At 41.8% G+C, this 20,022-nt stretch overlaps 2 protein-coding genes across 3 annotated transcripts in view; one reads left to right on the top strand and one right to left on the bottom strand.

Moving 5' to 3' along the window:
* The window catches only part of LOC310882855 (uncharacterized protein), a 99,263-nt gene extending 82,060 nt beyond the window's left edge, over positions 1–17,203 (bottom strand). Inside the window, exons 1-3 of one of the 2 annotated variants that reach the window (XR_014573176.1) lie at positions 15,462–17,203; positions 7,396–7,495; positions 1–893 (exon numbers count right to left, since the gene is read on the bottom strand). The gene's annotated coding sequence lies outside the window, so the exon portion shown is untranslated. Of the gene's footprint in view, positions 894–6,388; positions 7,323–7,395; positions 7,496–15,461 lie in introns of those variants that run through there. The other variant, XR_014573177.1, reaches the window with a different exon arrangement.
* The window catches only part of EYA2 (EYA transcriptional coactivator and phosphatase 2), a gene marked incomplete at its 5' end in the record, with an annotated part of 97,586 nt that continues 83,287 nt past the window's right edge, over positions 5,724–20,022 (top strand). Inside the window, 2 exon segments of the mRNA XM_083802218.1 lie at positions 5,724–5,755; positions 5,757–5,783. Coding sequence (XP_083658344.1) covers positions 5,724–5,755; positions 5,757–5,783 — 59 coding nt within the window.

The raw sequence follows: 20,022 nt of genomic DNA, 5'->3' as shown, positions 1-20,022 counted from the left end.
TACTAGAAGACAGGTTAAATGGAAGACTTGTAGAAAACTACTCAGCTGCTCTGTAGCAGTGGTGCTGCTGTCACAGCAACAGCCGAGGGACTTTGATGCCTTTTGGTAACCAGTACCTAATTTGGAGCCCTCCCAACATTTAGCTGTTTTCGGCTTACTGTAACATCAACTACCTGCAGGCAGATGCAACATTACATGGATCAGAAGCAACTCCAGTGATGCCCCTGAATTACATTTTGCTTTGTGCATGCTGCTAGTCATAAAGAAACAGCCAAAAATTTGAGTAGGTTTGCTAGTCTGTGGAATTCACAAGTCCTCCCTAAGGAGGAAGCTGATATCTACAAAATATTTCACTTGAAGTGCTAAAAAAACAAACAAACCAACAACAACCAAACAACCAACCCATGAGAAAACTGCACAAATGCCTTCCATTTTTATTCTCAGCGCAATCATAGCCATATAAATGGACCATGAGTCTTCCTTTCGGACCACAAACACATCCTATTTTCAAAGGGAACCTTCTTTTATTAAAAATTAATACAGGTTTTCTTAATCCAACTTGTAATGCACATATTGATTATAGTTGCAAACTGGCCATTTTCCAGCTCTGCTCTAGCACCAAAACCCACACTTGTCTACCTCCTCTCCCAATGGATCAGTGTCCAAACTCATAGTGATTTTTTATTACTGGTAATTCAAATAATATCAAATCTTTAAAAAATTGCTCTAGCTCTGTCCCAGGTCAGGTTTGCAAGTTCCTATTGCAGACCATAATTCCTTCCACCAGCAGAGCCACGGCCTTTTCCCACATTCAGAACAGGGTTGGTAACCTCATGTGCAGCAGTGAGTCAGCAGGAAGCCAGCAGGATTTGCATATAATGCTCCATCACAAGCTAGAAAGGCAGCACAACACAAGAATTGCTATTTAAAGAGCTCTTAAACTCATGGAGAAAACAATCAAAATGTTCCCAGAACTTTTCCATTTTAATACCTTTCCAAGCAAACTAATTGTTAGGCACTTGTGGCCAGAGGTGTTGTTCTTATTCCTATTCTCAGAAATGGCTGTCCACGGTAAAGAATGGCAGCATCCCACCCTGCAACAAATCTTTTTTTTTTTTTTTCTCAGTGGGTGTGCTATCTGTGAAATTTCATTGTCTTCATAGTACAAATCATTTTTCTGCTAAAGCAGGAGGAAGCAGGAAGGATGGAGTAGAGATCTTTTGTTTCTACAGGAGAAATTCCAAGCAAAATAGTGGGAGGGTTTAGAAAAAAATAAAAAATTCTTTTTCTTTTTTTTTTCATTTCAAGCCAGTAATGGAAATTGATTAATGAAGCCCATCTGTAGCTGGTACAAAGGGCCAAATCTTCAGCTAATATAAAATAGCAAGCTTCCACTTTTAAAACCCAGAAAGAGGAAGGGGACATAAAACTAAAAAACAAACAGGCGCATTTGATCATTTAGTGGTGAAAAGATCAGGCACTCCTCAGTTGCAGGGTTTTATTTTTGTGCATTGTGTCAACGATTGGAAACCATATGTTTTAAGACCAGCTTCAATAGTATCAGTAGCTACAGTCCTCCTCTCGGATTACTTTTTACTGCCTGCCTAATTTTGAGCTTTAATAGCTAACATGCACTTTGTTTATCAGTTACAAATGTTCTGAATTTTGATGAAGTAGGTCAAACAGCACATATTGGTTCATCTTCAGTACTAAAGACCCAACTAACCACTTGTTTAACATCGTGGCCTGCGACTTTGCAAATAAGGGTTTCTTAGGAATAAGAAAACCAATCTCACAATCAATAGCTCTGGTTCACGATGCTGAATGCGAGATGTTAGCACTGGGATCCTTATGCAGCTCTCGTGCATCCCTAGAAGAATCCTTCCTACAAGGTGCAGAGCTTGTGGCATCAGAAGTGCAGCCAAGTGGAGCGCCGTTAAGTCTCCTCGCATAACACTCCTGTTAAATAGCCAGCCCCATATTAAGTGCTTTATCACACGGAGGGCAGTCCAGCAGTATTAAAATTAAATATGTTTAAAGTCTTTCCAGGATCAGACCCTTAGTACCTTACAGGATTGAGCACTAATATATGAAATAGCTCTTTTTAAGCTGTATGACACAGAAGATTCAAAATAGTCTCTAGCTTGCATTATTTATCCTCTAATTACTTGAGGACAGGGTACCTCTCCTCTGTTTTTAAAGCACTGCAAAAAGTAATGATGTTCTAACAATAACAGCAGCAGCAATTCTGGGCATCTACCAGAAAGGAAGCAACCATTAGCCCTGAGAACGAAATTTCACTGCAATCCACAAAATAATGTGTTAGGAAATGCTTATGGTTGCCAACTTTCGCAATTTTACTGAAAGTCCTCTAAAATTTGAGGGTTTCTCTTCACAAAGCCTGAGCTCTGGCATCATGTTTTCATGTGAGATTCTCAGTTTTAATTGTAGAAGACAAGTAAGTTACTCAGCATTGTGGTTGCAAAGAGAAATTGAAAACATGAACCCTCGGACCAGAGAACAATTAGTAAGAGCTCGAAATGCATTGCTTTTAAAATCTTACACTTGGTAAAACAACTTTGTGATGCTCAGGGTCTGATCTGGGTGCTTCTGTGCTTGGGGTTAACAATGTCCAGTACCCCGACAAGCCTCGGTACGTCTGTTTGAGGGCTTCTCACCTAGGTTTACACCAGAGAGTGGCACGAGATCTTACTTGTCAGAGAAGCTGCTAAAATAAAATATCGGCCCATTTCTTGTTTGTACTGCTGTAATTATGTTCGTTTCAACTATGAGGTGGACAGCAGAAACTGGAAATATTTCAAGGAAAATGTGTTTTCTGTAGTACCTATGCTTTGGGATGTAGCTCCTTGCCTCCTCAGAGGAAAGGCAGAGGTGGGCTGTGGGCTCTCTTGCACTACAGGCGAAGCAGTCTGCATCCCGTAGACAGAGAAAGCAGCTTTCCCTGGCAGAAAGCAGCTTCCTGACCTGTTGCCTTCCCCTAAAGGAAGGGCAAGGGCTCGCTGCTGGGGTTCCTGGAGTGCCCAAGGAGGACCATTAGCTCCTCAGTCTGTCCAGGACACTGATACCCAGTCAGGTGATTGGGAGCATTTCCATTTGGTGAATATCCGAGCTTTCTCCAGTTTCCCTTTATTCTTTCATTTTATGGTACGTGGGAATAAGCACAGGGAGTACCCCAATCCATAATCCCATCCGTGGCACAGAAACACCTCGTTTCCCCGCCTTTCTAAATTGCTTTTTAAGATCTACAGGTATTTTGCTGGTTACTAACAATGACGAAAATACTTAAAATTCCTAATTGAAAAAATATCCTTTATCTTCCTCTTTGCACCCTTTTTCCACTGAGCCCTTATCTGCTTTTCTAAATATTGCATACAATGTTTTCAGTAAATAGAAAGGATATTGGAGTAGACAAATAATGTTTGCCCACCAGCTCAGGAAGGTGTTTCTGGCACCAATTCAGAAGTTGCAGAAATTACTTATGCTGAAAGGGACAAGGAGTGTCTTTTTGTGTGCAGGGTGCTGTACAAACAATGAGGTCCTGGTCTCTGACTGGCTTTCTGTGGCATTACCACAAACAATACTAATTCTTAAATACCTGCCTGGCTTTAAGCACTTAAGTAAATAATTGTATTGATTGTTGTAGGACTATTCACATGCATAAAACTTAAGCATATATTTAAATATGTTGTGAAATCAGGGGCTGAGTGAATTTTGCATGCAAGGCATTTCTAGATGATTAGTATATACGAACTTACTTGTTAAGACCAGCTTCGAAAGCAGCTAATGTGGCAATCCGTTTCCTGGGCAGGGTGGGCAGAGTTGGGGGGAAAAGGAAAAGATTTTTTTTCGAGACAGATCCTGAGGGACCTAAACGCTTACTTGTCCTTCACAGACTCCTCACCAGAACCAAGATTACAAACAAAAAAGGCAGCAAGGAAGTCCCCCAAAGCAGCAATCTCTCCGAGTTTCATGTGAGAGCGGTGTAAACTCAGAACTGCAGATAATCCATAGGGAAATCATGGGGTTAGTGCTGAGAACTGATGGGGAATAACAACTGAAAGAGCTTTGGTTTTTCTAGGCCGGCAGGAGGTAGCTCATGCTAGGACGCTTGCCAGCTCCGAACTGATGCTGGGAGCTTTGTCTCCTTTGGATTGTAGGAACACACTTTGCAGTCAAACTGATCTGAGAGATTTTGATAGTAAAAACAGCTGTCTCGTTGCAATGATGTTTTTGTTCCATTGTCAAAATTTTGAGTTAAATCCATGAGTGGGCTGCAGCTTGTTCAAACCCTGAACTCAACACCCTTTGTGCTCCTTTGGCTTTTCCACTGCGGTTCATGGGATATCCCCTTCCTGAGGAAAGGGCTAGGTGTAATAAAAGCCGTCGGGGCGAGGACTTGCAGGTCTCCTCCGATGCCTCGCCAGTGCTGCAGAGACGGAAGAGGAGAGCTGCAGTCTGCCTCAAACTGCTGAAAAGGGGGGAATAAAGAGGAAGAGCAGGGCGCAGAAAAGAAACACCCCAATGCCGCAGTGGCCGGGCTGCTTCCCCAGCGAGCAGGTATGCTGGTGGGAAGGGGCGGCCGTGTGGTACCTGTACTGTGCTGTGTGTGGGGACGAGGCCTGTGTGGGCAAAGTGAAGGACACGGAGGTGCACGCAGTGGGAACCCTCTGGATGTGCCCGTGGCCACTCTCTGGAATGCATCCGGGTGAGGCTCCCACCACCAGGCAGGAGCAGAAAGCGCCTCTCTAGGTGCGCGTGTGGGAGGGTGCCTCTGGTTTTTTGCTGCCACGGGAGATGGCAGAGCACTTCCCTATGGCCACAGATCCGGTCTGGTTCCTTTGAGAATGTCAGAGGTAGAAGCAGATTGCCCGAGGGGGGTTGACCCCCTGGGGAGCCAGGAGCTGTGACACGGTGTGTCCATGAGCGCAGAGGGATGGTGTGCTTGAATGAGACTATTCCTGCGGGTCTGGCGGACCTGCGTCCCTGTGGCAGAGTGCACGTAAGAAAAATAAGCATCCCCCCAAGCTTTTTTAAAAATTGCTATTTAAAAATTGTCACTGGAGGTCAGCAACACGAGGACTGTGGTGATTATTTTCCTGGAAGCAGAGAGCCAAGGTAGCATTCAAGCATCCAAGTTTCAAACCACGACCCCCTCTTGAAAACTTCCATCTACGTGCGGATTGATAGCAGCAACAGAGATAGAACTGTAGGTATGACCGCAAACCCGCACGTCGGCAGTACCTGCCGCCCAGGGAGAACACAGCGCGGCTCTCCTTAGAGAGCAAGGGGGGGCGAGGAGGACACGTCTCCCCCAGCCCAAGCAGCGGGGCTGGGCACTCGGGGCAGGGTCGTGCCAGGAGCTGCGGGGCTGCCAGCGCGTCCCCGCGCTCCGGCCGGGCCCCGCGGCGTGCGGGAGCCGCGGGAGGCTCCTCCTCCGCCGGGCCGGGCCGTGCCGAGCCGTGCTGTGCCGTGCCGAGCCGTGCCGGGCAGCGGGACACCTCCGAGGGCGGCCCCAGGCGTGCGGTAGGTGCGGGGCCAGCATCAGGTCGGTGCGCGGGGCTGTGCGCGGAGAGACGGGGGTTTAGGGGAGGAAGGGGATGTAAGGGGAGGTAAGGGGGTGTAAGGGGAGGTAAGGGGGGTGGGGGCACCGCGGGGTGCGGAGCTGCCGCCCCGTTCCGCGGGCATGCGCGCCCGCCCCGCACATGCTCGCTGCGCCCGCCGCGGGCGCGCATCCTGCGCTGCGCCTCCGCGCTGCTCCTCCGGTGAGTCGGGGCGGCGGGGGGCGGCGGCTCCGCGCGGCTCCTTACCGGCTTCAGCCCTCCTTCCGCACCCGCGGAGGGGCTGGGAGGCAAGGGGGGGGCTCCGCTAAGCCCGCCTCGGTGGTGCTCGCAGGGCAGGGCGCTGCTTTGCGCGCCCGCGGAGCCCCCGCGGCGCGCCGGGGTCCTGCGTGCGCAGCTGCGAGCAGCGCTAATTGCCGGGGTTAATTGGGGCGCAGCGCTGCCGCCTGCCTCGGGCGGTTGTTTTGCGAGCTGAGGTGCGCGCTGAAATAAAGTTATTGAATGCTCTTTTGGCCGCCGCGCAAATGGGGGAATTTTCTAGCGCGGTTTGCGCACTTTCGGGTGAAGTTTTGGGAGCATGGAGTTGTGCTGGAGCGCCGTGAAGAGCCGCTGGAGGAAGTTATTTATGGTCTGCTACCGCTTTTCGGCGTTTCAAATAATACTCTGTGCTGTTGGATCAGCTATTAATTGTTAAAATACATACGGTTAACCAATAAACAGTTTATTGGTCTCCATCAAATTTATTAACAGGATTTTTTTTTGCAGCGTAGCATCAGATTTGCACATCCCTTAACGCTGGTAAGGGCAGGGATATTTCATCGTTCCATCTTTCTCGCGGACTTTGGTAATTTACTGAGAGCTTCCTCCCTCTGTAGTTCTCTCCACAGAGGGTTTTTTCCCCCATATATTGAGAAAGCACGTGAAAATTCTGCCTGCTTATGTCTGTGTGTTTTAGGGTGATCTGGTCCCTAAATGATAGCATGGATTTAAGCTAATTCTTCTCTACGTTATTTAAAGTAATGTTTCTTAGCACCTTTCCTGCAGTCCACGTTGCATTGTTGTTTGTTACATGTAGCTGCATACAGGATAAGTCATCTCCTTGTCTATTTTGGTTTGAATAAACTGTTTCTGTTCTTGAACAAAGCTAAATTTTTATTTCTGCTTTGGAATTTAGGGCATTGTGTGGCCTCAAATCTTACGCATGTAAATAAGAAAGACTTAGAGTACAGCTACCCTGAAAATAATTTGTGCTTGTAGCTTTGGAAACATCCCAAAACCTTTAAAAAATATATTTTGAAAATTCACTTAAAATGAGTCTGCAGCAAATAATTTGATTTAATTAGTCTAATTTGCATCTCTTCCAAAAAAAAAAAAATCTTCCACTGCGATGCAGAACTGAATTGTAAAGTTATTGAGTCAAACTATCCAGACAATTCTCATGCCTCTTCTACGTCCCCACCAACAGGTCAAAACATTTGGCTAAATAACAAGTAGTGTACTCTTTTGGTTTGGGACACATCGTTTTGTTTTGCTTTGCTTTGTTTAGCCCACTCCCCTTAGCATATTTTCTTGTAAAATACTGTGCAGAGACTTGATTCCCACAACTCGCTAATATTATCACCGTTATTTGGCTGAAATGTTTGAAATGGGCTCCTATTTCAAATATCTTGCAGCCTTGGCGGTCTTAAATTTCATTAGAAAAGCTTCATTAGGGAGAAATAAAAGTGTTGCTGATAATTCTCCCTGCAACAAGAAGTCCCAGATTCAACACGATGTGTGCAGTTGCACCTTAGTTATACAAAAAGATTAAACTCACGTATTCATACGAAGAACTTGATCTCAGAATATCATTTAAAAATCTCATGAGTTGCTGTGTTGTTGTCCTTCTATCATGTCAGCCATCTGCAGATTTTTTCCTGAAAATTAAATAATTTAATTGTTAAGCCTGCAAGAATAAACTGCATCTTTAACTTAAAGACTGGAAGGTGTCCTGCCAAAGCCACTGTGGCTATATGTGTATGTCAGTGTGTATATGTGCACGCTGCTGACAAAGAAAATAATTAAAGAAGTTAGTAATTTTCTGCTGTCTTCCTAACTGTTATTTATGATGTGTAGTAGTAAAACAGCTATTCTGAATTCAGCTATAATTCTCGTCAGTAAGATTTGTTTCTTCTGTGCCAAATTTTGCAGTAACCAGATGGTTTTAAGGTGTCTTCAGCTGGAGAGCAAGCAAGAACAGTGCTGAAGACTAATTATTCCTTGCAGTAAATTTCTTCTGCAATAAATTCACAGGTTGTTAGACTTAATCTGTGGAAATGATTGTTAAGATTACTTGTGCAGTGAAAAATGCTTTTAAAATTTTGTGAAAACTAGCAGAAGTTCTTAGAATGCCAGGAAAATATTTTTGAATTAATTTTGCCTAGCTGGAATAACTTTTATTAGGGATGAACTGTTAAGTGAAGTTGCAAACTCCAATCCTTTTCATAAACCATGGAACTCTGCAGTTTTAATATGATGATTTTAAATATATCCCAGAAGTTGAGGGCTCATTTTTTAGATTGAGCAGGGAAAACTTCTACTACCATTTCTGATGGATGGTTACTGTATGCATATGCATTATTCACAGCAGTAATGCTGGACTAACAATCCGGTTCTTCTCATTAGATTTCATGATGTTGTACTACACAGGACAAAAAATAGTTATACCAAGGAAAAATAAAAACTAGGTTCAGAGCTATAAGCAATGACGCATACAAAAGTACAGCCATTCAGGTTTAGGTGCGTTCTCCCTTTCAGTGGATTAATTTAGTATAAGATACGATATATATATGTTTTTAAAAGTATAACCACTCAAACCTCTTGGCATAATAATCACTTTGATATGAACGAGAACTGATCAAATCTTTCCCTCCCTTTTCTACTGCAAAGTCGGAGAGACCATCCTGGTTAGGTCTGTTTTTTAAGAGGTCTCATCAGAAAACAATTGTTCGTGGCAGCCTAATTCTTAAAACAATACTTCATCTTTATTTGCAGATCTTAACTCAAGTAAGGATGTTTAACAAACACCCTGTTTTAATCAGGTGAGGATAAGCCCCTCAATTAGGATGCAAATAATTGCATATCATGGTTGTGTCATTTGGGGCCTGGAGGTGTTGCCATTTGCAGGTAGATTTGGTGCTACCGAAGTGTTGAAGCAGGAGGAAAGAGAAAACAGGAATAAAGATACAGGACTGCTCAGTTCTCTTGCGAAATATTTGTGATCGCAGCATACAAAACTAGACCAAGTTTTCCTTCTTGAGCAAGCTGCTGATTAACAGTTGAAAATGGTGTGAAAGGAAAACTGGATCCAAAATAGCGACTGTCGTCACATAGACAGTTCCAGTAAATATCACAGAGTGAATATTTAATTTAAAATAGTCAAGCTTCTTTTCACCCGCTCTTCCTAGCTAGATTTTAAATATCTATTTGAATAATTTTAAAAAGTACGTAAAATGAGAGGAAAAAGGTTACATGTGCATAATCCTTCCCATTTAAAATTGTTTGTCTGCAGCTGCTTAAGTCCTAGCATTAGGAGTCACATACAAACATGTTTATTTAACATCAGTGTTATCTGTTAGATTGTACATGGTTCATTAACATGGAGAGAATACGTTTTGTTTAATAGTGTGTGGGAGCTGCCAGAGGTCAGAAGAGGTTGTTTGCCTGAAGTCGAGATGGCATCTTGGCTTTGCTCTCATTCTGTTTGTCACCTCTGCTGTCTCCGGAAAATACTTCATTAGTGGAGTGTTAAGGTATTTTCCCTTGTGTTTATGTGCAGAGGCTCTGTAGAAAGCCAGAAGTATGCTGCAAGGCTGTGGTAAGGTTTATGGGGAATTTTAAGGAAGCTTTGTTGTAATTTGTGGAGGATTGGTTTAGCTGGGGTTTGATTAGGAAAGGTGCTTAGAAAGGGAAGAGCAGTACAGGAAAGGGGAGCCTGGGATGTTGTTGTGGTGCCCTCAAAATGTGTGGCTGCAAATTGTGTTATTTTACAGAAACAGGGGAGACGGGGGATCCGATGTGTTAATGAAATTCAGAATGTTTTGTGTGCTGTTGAAGAACGTTTTGTCACTGTCAGTGTGGTTGGGTCACAGCCGGACTCGAAATGGCTGTAGCTGGTGGTGACGCTGAGCTGAGAACCAAGAGGCGAGCTGGTACCTCCGTCTGCACGGGACAGGAATGGGCCCTTTCAGTCTCCTACAAAATTTGCTGGGTGCTGTCCGTTCTTCCTTCTGTTAACTAGCAGTGTGCTTGGAAATGTTAAACAATAACTGGGGATGCTGGAAATATCTTGTATAGAAATAACCATGGCTTCGAGTTTGAAAAGGTTATTTAAAAAGTGTTTTAATGCTATTTATGTATACAACCTAATACCCATGTACTGCACACAGTATTCTGAGGGAGAGAGAAGCACATCCTTTTTTTTCTTTTTTTTTTTTTTCACTTTGAAAATGCTTCTGATTGTTTTTGATGTGCTAGTGAATTTCTCCAACCTGAATTAGATTGGGGTTGTTTGGATTTTTTTGCCTTGGAGGGAAAAAATGATAAATTTTGGTTAGAAAAATTGACCTCTATGATCTTTATCAAGGAAGGACCCTTAATAGATTATAACAAAAAGGCATTGAATAAAATGAGCATTATAGCAGAGATCAAAGTGGCTGTAGAAGATGCAGTTTGAATGAAGCTTACTGCAAGTGTGCAGTTTTTTTAAAAGCAAAACAGTAGAAATAGATTTAAAAAAATAAACTGAACTTCTGCACTGATTGTAAGTTGTAACTGAAATACATTGAGGGGCAGAATGTTGTTGGGGCTTTGTGTGTATTGTTTTGTTTTTTTTTTTAAGCCAGCAAAACTTCTGTTTCTAAAGAATAGTAGGTTCCTTCATATGGCTAGAGAGAAAACAAAAATAAGTGCTGTGTTGGGGGAAGATGTCTGGTGCAGGATTTTTTTTCTTTGAATTATTTTCAACAAGTACTTACTCTGTTCTGTATTTTTAAGAAATTATGTGGACAGCAATTTTGTTTCTTTACCAAGGCAGTGAAAACACCAAGAATCCTTTTTATAATTTGGAAAGAATGTCAAAAGAATGAAGTAGTTAAACCTAAGTGTATTAGATCATACGCTCTAAATGCATAAATAAGCATAACTGCAATCACAGAAACCAATGTTAAAACCACCAGGAAAACTCACCCACAAACCCTAATGACTTAAAGGGAATGACCTCAGCCATTGTGAAATTTGTGCCTATTTGTTGACTGACATTTTTTGTAGAACCAGAGTGCATGTTTCACTGGGGTGTGGGATTTTGTTGTTTGAAAGACTGCTGTTTTTTCTTCTGTTGTTGCTGCCAGGTTTGAATACAAAGAGTGAAAATGGGATTGAGGCAGGGAGAGCCTGGATATGATTTGGGCCTCAGCAATTTGAAAAGCAGGTGAAGGGGTTGTTATTGATGGACAGAGACTGGTAAGAATTGATGGAAGTTTGTTTTTCAGATGTTAGAAACTTCCTCGATGATAGTCCATTACTAACTTATTCCCAACTGGTTTCCTCTTAAGGAAATGAAGGTTTAAGGTATTTGGTTACAAATGTAAGAATTTTTCACGTCCGTGTCTTTTCATGAGTGCTGTATGAAATACCAGTGTCATTCATCTCCCCTCTGCTTTTTTGAGAGGAAATTGATGCATGGTAGAACCTCAACTTGCCATTGCTGCAACACCAGCTAATAATTCAGCAAAACTGAAGTCTTGAAATGTTTCAACAATAAAAAACTTTTTGGGGATGTTTTAAAATAAACCAGTGCTACAGACGACAAGCCTGGTCAGACCAAGTCACTGTGCAGACCTGGTTCCTCTCTGCTGGCCATTCCTGGCAGTGGGCTCCTACTTTTCTGGGCTCTGGTAATTAAAGTAGGTCCAGATTTAATTGCCCCTTCTCAGCTGCGCAGACAGGTTTAAGAAAACATATTTTTATGCTCTTTGGTGCCTAACTCTAGACGTTTGGTTTCATGGTGCAGAAATCCTCATTTGGTGTCCTTGCTTTTGAGGAGGAAAACAGCCCAGCTAAATAAGTAAATAAAAATCCTAAATGCAAAAGAACAATTTGGGACTAGTCAGTCCAGATAGTAATCAGTTAACCCACACAGAACTGATGCTTCACTCTATGCTGAAAGAGCAGACTTACCAGAGAAACTCAACTGGAGTAAGAAAGCAATGTATTTCTGAACAAAAGGCAAGAGGACGTGGGGAAAATTTCTTAAACTCAGCAAATGCCTTAAAAACTGGAAATGCCTCTAGGATTACTCAAGCACCCACAAGAAACAGTGAGGAAAAAGTGGAGCAGGCATCTGAAATTTTTTGTTTTTTAAATAGGTTGAGTAAGCAAAGCATTCTGAGGGCCCCAGTTATTTACAACTTAGACTGTGCACCATGCAGAGACGCTCATCAGCTGTCTTAGAGGCAAGTTTTGCATCTATTGCGAATTGTCTTTTGATGACATGCTTGATTCAGCTTTTTGCCATGTAATTGTCCTACAACTGCTTTGAAATAACCGATCGGTTTTGAATATAGATCTGTATCACCAGTTTTGATTCCCCTTGCAACTGTGCTTCTGTGCTAGATTACCATCTTTAGAATTTATTTGTAACTGCCTAATGATTCTTTAAGATTGTAACTCCAGTCAAAACGTATTTACAAAATACTTAACTTTCAGTAAGTGTTGAAAATATTCACTTCAGTTTACAAAGCTAAAGTACTGCTATGCAAATGCGTGTTGTTTTTTTTCAGTTTCTGTGACTGAAACAGCTCAAAATTTTGTTTAGAATTGAGCAATACTTTTTATTTGAAAAGATATTGTTTATCCACCCTTTAACAAACTAAAAAGCACCATTTTTTAATGAAATGTAACACTTTTGTAAGTAAAACATTTGAATGTTATATTGGCTGTGTCCAAATTTTACTTTTTAAATAGGATTTATTTGATTTTATGAAACATTTTCTGAATTTATAAAGCACCTTAGTTTGCCTGAAGTATGCTTTTTGTTAGCTTCCATTTGGTGAATGTTACATTGACACTCCTGTTCTCCACTGAAATACAGAACTGGGAGTCAGTCAGCTTTAATGCATGTTGCAAAATCATCTCCTTTCTTGTGCTTAACTGCGGGCAAATATATGTCAGATCCAGTCCTGCCCTCACTACAGTTTCCTGTCATTTCATTTAAATAATGACTGCACCCCCATTGAGAGGGAGCAGTTTTAAATTTTCTGTACTTGTTGCCTAAATGCATTTAAAGAAATGGCTTTGTATCGTAACCACTGTCAGTGCAAGTCTGACTGACTTCTTCAGGGCCCGGGTCTTGCAAAACGGGAGCAGGAATTGCTATGTCTCTGTGCTATCCACACTCATAGACTTTATTTGCAACTTGGCAAAGGTCTTCAGCAGCAGTTAGCAAAAGCTGAGAAATCCAAATCCAGTGGAAGCCAGTAAAGCTCCAGCAGGAGGTACTGCAGCCCCTGCAGTAACAGTGGATGTAGCCTCCTGCACCAAAAGACCTTTGCGGTGGTCTGACTTAGTACTCAGTTATAGCATCTTCTATGACCAAATATTCTGGGGCGTGTTGGTGGAGTTAGGAGTCTAGCAGGAAAATAAGACAGGCACCAATTTTCGTTTTATTTATTGATATAAAATAAGATCCTCATTCTGTTTAGCCTTGGTAGACTGTTGTGTAAACATCTACTTCAGAGGAACCTTGTTTTTAATAAAATTCAGTTCTCTTTGAATAAAGGACAAACTTAGGTCTCTGACCTAAACTACGGGATCTTTCAGCAATGCTGTAAATGTGTGTACAAGGGAATGTAAGGCTCTTCTATCTACAATCTTAAACAGACCTTTGCTTTCTCTCCTTAAAATGACTTTGCCTTCTTCAATCTCTCTGCACCTGAACATTTGTAAGTTGTAATTTGAAAGAAGGCATATTTCACCCTTAACATATGATTTGATTTTGTTTGTTTGGCAGCCATCCTTCATGTTTGCTGCAACAGATGAATATGATCTGGGGAAGAGAAATGGTTGGTGAGGGAGACTAGGGAAGCAAATTTGTGTAAAATATTTGAGATCCAGTAAAACCTCTGGACTAGATTAGTTTTGAAACTCCACTTATGCCCCCCTGCAAGGTAGGGGGTGGAGACAATGCTTGTTTAGAATTTAAAGTAATAAAGGGTGCTACTGCTATAAGATGCATTGATGTTAGTCTGGTGTTTTCCTTCTTAAAGCTCAGTGCTGTTTCTTTCCCCAGTCCAAGCTGCCACAAATCAGGATTATTCAATCACAGCAGTGGTTTAACTGCGTCTGTGGTGGAGTGTGATGGTTGCTTAACAATGCACAGAAGCATTGTGCCCTGGTTTAGGACAGGAAGTGGAAAATGAATGTTGTTTTGAACTTGAACTTCGTGAGCAGGCAGAAAGTAATTATTAGAGCTGGAACTCCTCCGGGAGAAGCAGGGGAGTGATGCACCACACTTGTAAGATGCACTGTGGGATTTTAAATATCTAGTTGTGTTTAATGCTTTGGTTTTACATTTCTGCTTTTTAATTGATCTTCTGCTCCTCATTTTTTTCATGGCTAATGGAGGAAGAGACAATTGCGTGTAGACTTAATGTTCTGTATTTATTGATAGACATCTCCCGCCTGCCTTTCCCTGTAGGGGAGGACTGAATTTCCATCTTGGTCCTAGTGTTCCTTTCAGTTGTAAAAGGAACTCTTTCACTGCCTGGGTTATTTAATAGGCCTACTATAATGTGGAAAAGTGGCTTAATTGATGAATAAGAGCACATAATTGTGAAGCCATTTAATCAGAAATCCTAAATAAGGCACTTGTGTAGTATTCAGCATTAATTATAAACTATAGAAATTTTTTTTTCTGTTATAAATTAGAAAACTCCACTGAAATGACACAGTCTGCATAATTGTGAGGTTAACATTTTAAATAACACATTTTTAATAAACACATCACTATTAAAATAGTGACCACTTTCTAGGGAAAAAAAATAAAAGGCAAAGTTCTGCCTTCAGTGATTTTTATTTATTTGTGTATTGTATTTCAGTGGCCTGTGATTTCAGCAACCTACCACTTAAGATTTTTTTTTCTCTATTTTGGCTGCTACTTTACAAGTTCTTCAACGTAGAATAGTCAGCGCAAGATTTCACCTTTCCTTACAGACTACAGTTATCTTTTGTAGATTTTTCAAGTACTATTCCTTATTGCGTTAGAAAATTAAACAAAGAAGGGAAAAGATTTTTCTGGTCTTTTTGAAGATGATACTTCTAACCATTGTAGGTGCAGGGGTTTTTTGTTAATGGGAGGAAGCAACTCCTTCTTTGAAAGATGTTTATTTTTAATGTAAATATTCAAAATGTGTTCCTTATACTTCATGATAATATCTCCTTGATCAAATTAACAAGATTATTTTAATCCTACATTAACAAAGTTGTGGGATTCTTTATTTGTGAGTTTTAAAGGTAGCAAAATTAAGTCACTTAAAAAGGTGTGATGATTTATCATGGCACAGTGGGAGAAATTCCTCTAGAGATTTTAATATCTTCCACCTGGTATAGAAATGAAAAGAAAGTAGTCTTTAACCGGTGACTAATTTGTCACTAATACCCAGGGGTTCCTTCATTACAACACAAAGATGTCAGTTTTAAGAGAAAGGTAAAGTAAAAAAGTTGAGTGCAACTTCCTGTTGCAGACACAAAAAAGAGAAAAATAAAGGTCTGGAAAGCAGCCGAAGCCATGTGAAGGAAGGCTCTAAAGCTATCAATCAGGGTAAAACAAATGGAGAAGGATTTTACCTGCAGGCTTCAGTTGTATTCACTGGGACATGTGTGAGGAGGAAAGTCACTTGATATGACTCCAGAGGAGGAGCTCTGGCAAGCAGTAATACCCAGACTGACGCTCAGTTCTCTTCCAAACTGCACGTACTGCATCCTGGTAACTGTTTGAGGAGGAACTGTATTGTGTTTAAAAAAAAAAAAAAGTCACACAGTGCTTACTGATGTATTTTATATTTCATCGCAATGAACTGCCTCCAATATTTACCACAGTTCAAAAGAAAATGCTGCTAGAGAATACCTGGCTCTACTGACAGCTCACACCTGACAACAAAGATCACAGCATCTCTGTTACATCAAAGATTCAACAAGTCCTTTTTACCAGCAGAGAACTATTCTGGTGTTCAGACACTTGCATATTTAGTGTCATCCCTTTGTTGCATTAACAAAACTTTGACTCAGTTCCTGTCCTTCCAGTATTGTGGTTTCATGACAGCTTAGCATAAGAGGGGGAGCTTGAGTAGTCGTCATACCCTCAAAAAAAAACTTCTGCACCAGTGTAATATGTCAGTAGGCACAATAAAACATGTATGTTAATATTGGATAGAAGACTTCTGCTTAAAACCAGATTTAGAAGTGTGAACTAGGCAATTTGCTGTGGCAGCCAGCTCTGTTGTGGGTGCTTTACCTATGCAAGAAGTGTGGTAATTGGTCTGGTTTCTCCCCCAGCAGTGGATGCTCTCCAACAGGGCAGGTACCACTATTCCATGCTTCTGCAGCAGCAGCAGTCCTCCCTCACAAGAGCTTTGTTTTATTCTTCCCCTACTTTTTATCCAACTTAAAAACTCGCTTTGGAACCCTTGAGCTGGCTCTGCACATTACCAGTTGTCTGTGATAGTAGTGATTCAGTGTCAGGACTGCAGAGATGTTAGAGATTTAGGAAGTAGTAGTGAATACTACAGCAAAAACCATACATGTTGGAAACAACATGCTTGACAACTTTGTGGTAGAAGTGTTTATGTAGCGGCGGAAGCCCTGGCATGTCCTGCAGCCCCCAGGCCATATTAATACAGGCCTCTGTTTCTTGCTAGAGAGTAAGTTTTAATGTTAGCTGTTCTACGGTTAGTTGAAGAAAAGGAATATTTTGTATTTTGTCAGAAGCAGATTATTGGAAAGGAAACAATTGGTTTTGCTACGTTTCTTTCAGTTTTAACTTCAGTTTAACGTTTTTGTGTGCCTCGTGGCTCGAGCTCGCCTGGAGAGCACGGCTCCCCTCTGGGCTGCAATTCCTGTCAGGGGAGCCTGCTCCACCATGGTGCCCCCGCAGGCTGCGGGGGAACCTGCTCCGACGCCTGCAGCGCCGCCCCCTGCTTCCTCACCTACCTGGGTGCTTGCAGGGCTGTTTCTCGCACTTTTCTCCTTACTTCTCTCTGCCCTGACCCGTTTTGCTCTTTTCTTCGATGCGTTTTCACGGAGGTGCCACCAGCTTGCCTGACGGGCTCGACCGGGTTGTGCCGCGGGTCTGTGAGGAGGCGGCTGGAGCAGACGCGGGGCAGCCCCGACCTCTCCTCACAGAGGCTGCCCACACGGGCAGCCAATACACTATACCGAAATCAGGGCTTTATTAATTGATATCAGACTGATCTGGAGCAGCAGCACTTCTCATCCTGAGGGAATTGCTGCAGTTTTCAGGGCACATCGCGACAGGGAAAGAAAGAGAAGGGTGACGAGGGAGGTTGCTCGCACTCCCGCCTCCCACCTGAGGTAAGTCAGACAATTAGCCCGGTCCTTGGTCACCTAAAACTGCAACCGCTTTTTCAAAAGTCTCTTGAGTTGAGGCCAACTGACTCTTTAGGCATCTTGTGGGCACAGAAAATTGAGCTTGTGCTTTGCTGATATTTAAGGACTGGATGTTTTCCAAAATAATTTAATTTTATTTGTACAGTAGTGTGCTAGCTGTTGAAATGTGTTGAATGTGTTGCTGTCTTTCACATGACTATCTTAACTAGGGATGTGTCTTTTCCAGGTGCAAGATACATGCTACTTCTGTGGTGTTTTTTTTTGTGTGTGTGTGTGGGTATGTGTATTTTTTGATTTTATTTTTTGTTTTTAAGTTGCTTGTAACTGCTTTGAAGATGGGATGCACTCCTGTAGCGAGGCAGCATCTACCATCTCCTCTCAATCTTTCCAGAAGCCGGGTCTTTTTATCCATTTGTTGTCATGGTTTTTTTGTTTTGTTTGTTCTTGTTTGTTTTTGTATTATTTTATTTATGTTCTGTTAATATTCATATTGTGAGGGAAGAAACAGGTGAGATGGTCTTGCTGTCAAATGGTGGCAGTCCTCTGGTTTTGATCACTTGCCCAAGGCCTTAAATAGCATTTAATATTTTCTCCAGATGTTAAGCTTCACGGCTTTTCAAGCCATTAACTTGATGCTTGTACGGCACCATTTTCTACCTGGTTTACGTTACAAACAAGGTAAGATTTGCGTTCAGTTCCCCCTGAGCCTTGGCCTTCCTGGTGGTGATGGCAGCGCTGCACCTAGGAGGAGCCTGGAGCAGGCGGGGATGGTTGCGGATGAGAAGGGCAAAGGATCCTGCTCTTTGCAGGGGAAGCATATTTACTTTCAGAGGGCTCAAATCAAGGACTTAACCTATAGTTGCTAACAAGATTGTAAGTGAAGATGACCAAATGGTGCTAGTGTTTTGGCACCTATTAATGGGCCAGTTACTGTGTAGGCAAGCTAACATTTTTGAGGGTTTCTTTTTCTCAAGAAAGAGCCTTAGGTTTATGCCTTCATCCTGGAAGTAAGTTAAAGTTATTTGAATGGCAACAGGCTCAGGAGAGAGCTCTACATAAGCATTGTTATGTTTACTCTGACAGGCCAGACTCTTGCCCCAGAATGCTGTCTGCCATTCCAGAGAGAGACTGGTTGTCTTTTATTAATCATGAAGTGGTCTTTTAACTATATGGGAAACAAAACCCTCCAGGCCTGTGTTATCCTGCTTGCAGCCAGTTCTCTTTTGCTCAACACCTCAAGCAGAACTTGGTTTGAAACCCAATCTAGCGAGGTGCTGCCTCCCCCATGAGACATACTATTAATGGCCACAGATGTGTCCTTAATGAATAGGATTTGTTGTGCCAACGTGATGTTCTGTCCTTCCTCAAATGGATGCTTTCTGTGTTGATGCAAATACTATTACCAGAAGAAATATTATGGAACCTGCAATCTTGTGGTCACTGGCACTTACAATTCTGTGATTATTCTTTGCATATACTCTTAAAGGTTAATGCATACTGGGCTTTTTTCAGAGTCACTGAAAATCAGGCTTTAAGTTGTATAATTTTTTTTAGTGCCTCAAATGGTTTATACACCCTACTGACCTCTGGAAGTGCAGCTTGTATTGTAATCCACAAATCAAATATTAGTAAAGAAGAAATAGCTGGGATGTGACTTGTGGAAGCATTTTTCAGATGGTCCCCTGACAATGAAGGGTAAAATGCTTAGAAGTTGGATTATTACATATGCAAAAGGAAAACCAGGGTTTAGTTGCCAAAATCTGACTACTTTAGCTTGTAAGTTGACTCAATAGAGGTAGGCTTTGCCCTGAGGTCTTAGCCTAGAAGTTACGCAGCAATTCCTGACACTGTAAATTTGAAGATTTCCAGGCTCATTTAAGTGCTGTCAACCAAGTCTTGTGTTCAGTCTTAAGTGTTTTGCACTTCAGTTAGGAAGGCCTGAAATCATGACTCCTTGGAAAAGAAGCTGTGTTATCCTGACACAAGTTTAAAAGAAATATTTATCCCAGATTGTAAATGTCCAAAATACACTGCTTAAATTTGTTCTGTTCAATGTTAACTTATAATGGTGAAGGTAAGTGACTGTAAAGTCAGTTTTCATGTTTAATTAGTTGTGTGCATGATTCATGTATTTTTTTATTCTCATTCCAATTTCTTGCCAGCCTTGTATTTTTATACTGCTATGAGTTTGTATTTCAAGGTAATACTTGCAGAGTGAGGGCTGCTGGCTCTCAGCTTTCACAGGCATACTAAGTGTATTTTTGATCTGGGGATTTTTACTCTATAGTTACTGACAAGTAAGATTTTTTTGGACACAAAAGACATACAATCCAGTTGTCTTTAACAATGCATGTAATCTCGGAAGAGGAGAACCCTATTCTTATCCATTTAAAAGCTCTTCAGAAAAAGAATTGCATGGTGGAAAACCTGCCAAGATTTCCTCTACTTAAAAAGAAAGATGGCAATGGCCACTTGCCTGACAAAAAAATCTTTATTTTCTCCACCCTTCTAGGTAGCTGCCAAGCTGTTGAAAGTCCAGCTGTTCGCAGCATCTAAATGTTGTGCTTACCAAGGGTGCCCTGTAGCCAGCTACAATGTTCACTGATACTAAACACTACTGAGCAATTTCCCACTAATTCCTAAATGCTGTTTCATTTTCTAGATATCTAGTAGAGCTTTTTGGCTCTCTCTGACTGCAGTTAGATGGCTGTCAGGGTAAATGCATGACGAAGTAAACCCCAAAAGTAGTTTGATAGCCCTGAAAATAGGACACTGCTGCAAG

This window comes from Anser anser (assembly GCF_964211835.1).
Source record: "Anser anser genome assembly, chromosome: 16".
Classification (NCBI taxonomy): Eukaryota; Metazoa; Chordata; class Aves; order Anseriformes; family Anatidae; genus Anser; species Anser anser.
Note: the sequence above shows the minus strand (reverse complement) of the source record. Positions and strands in the feature narration are given on the sequence as shown.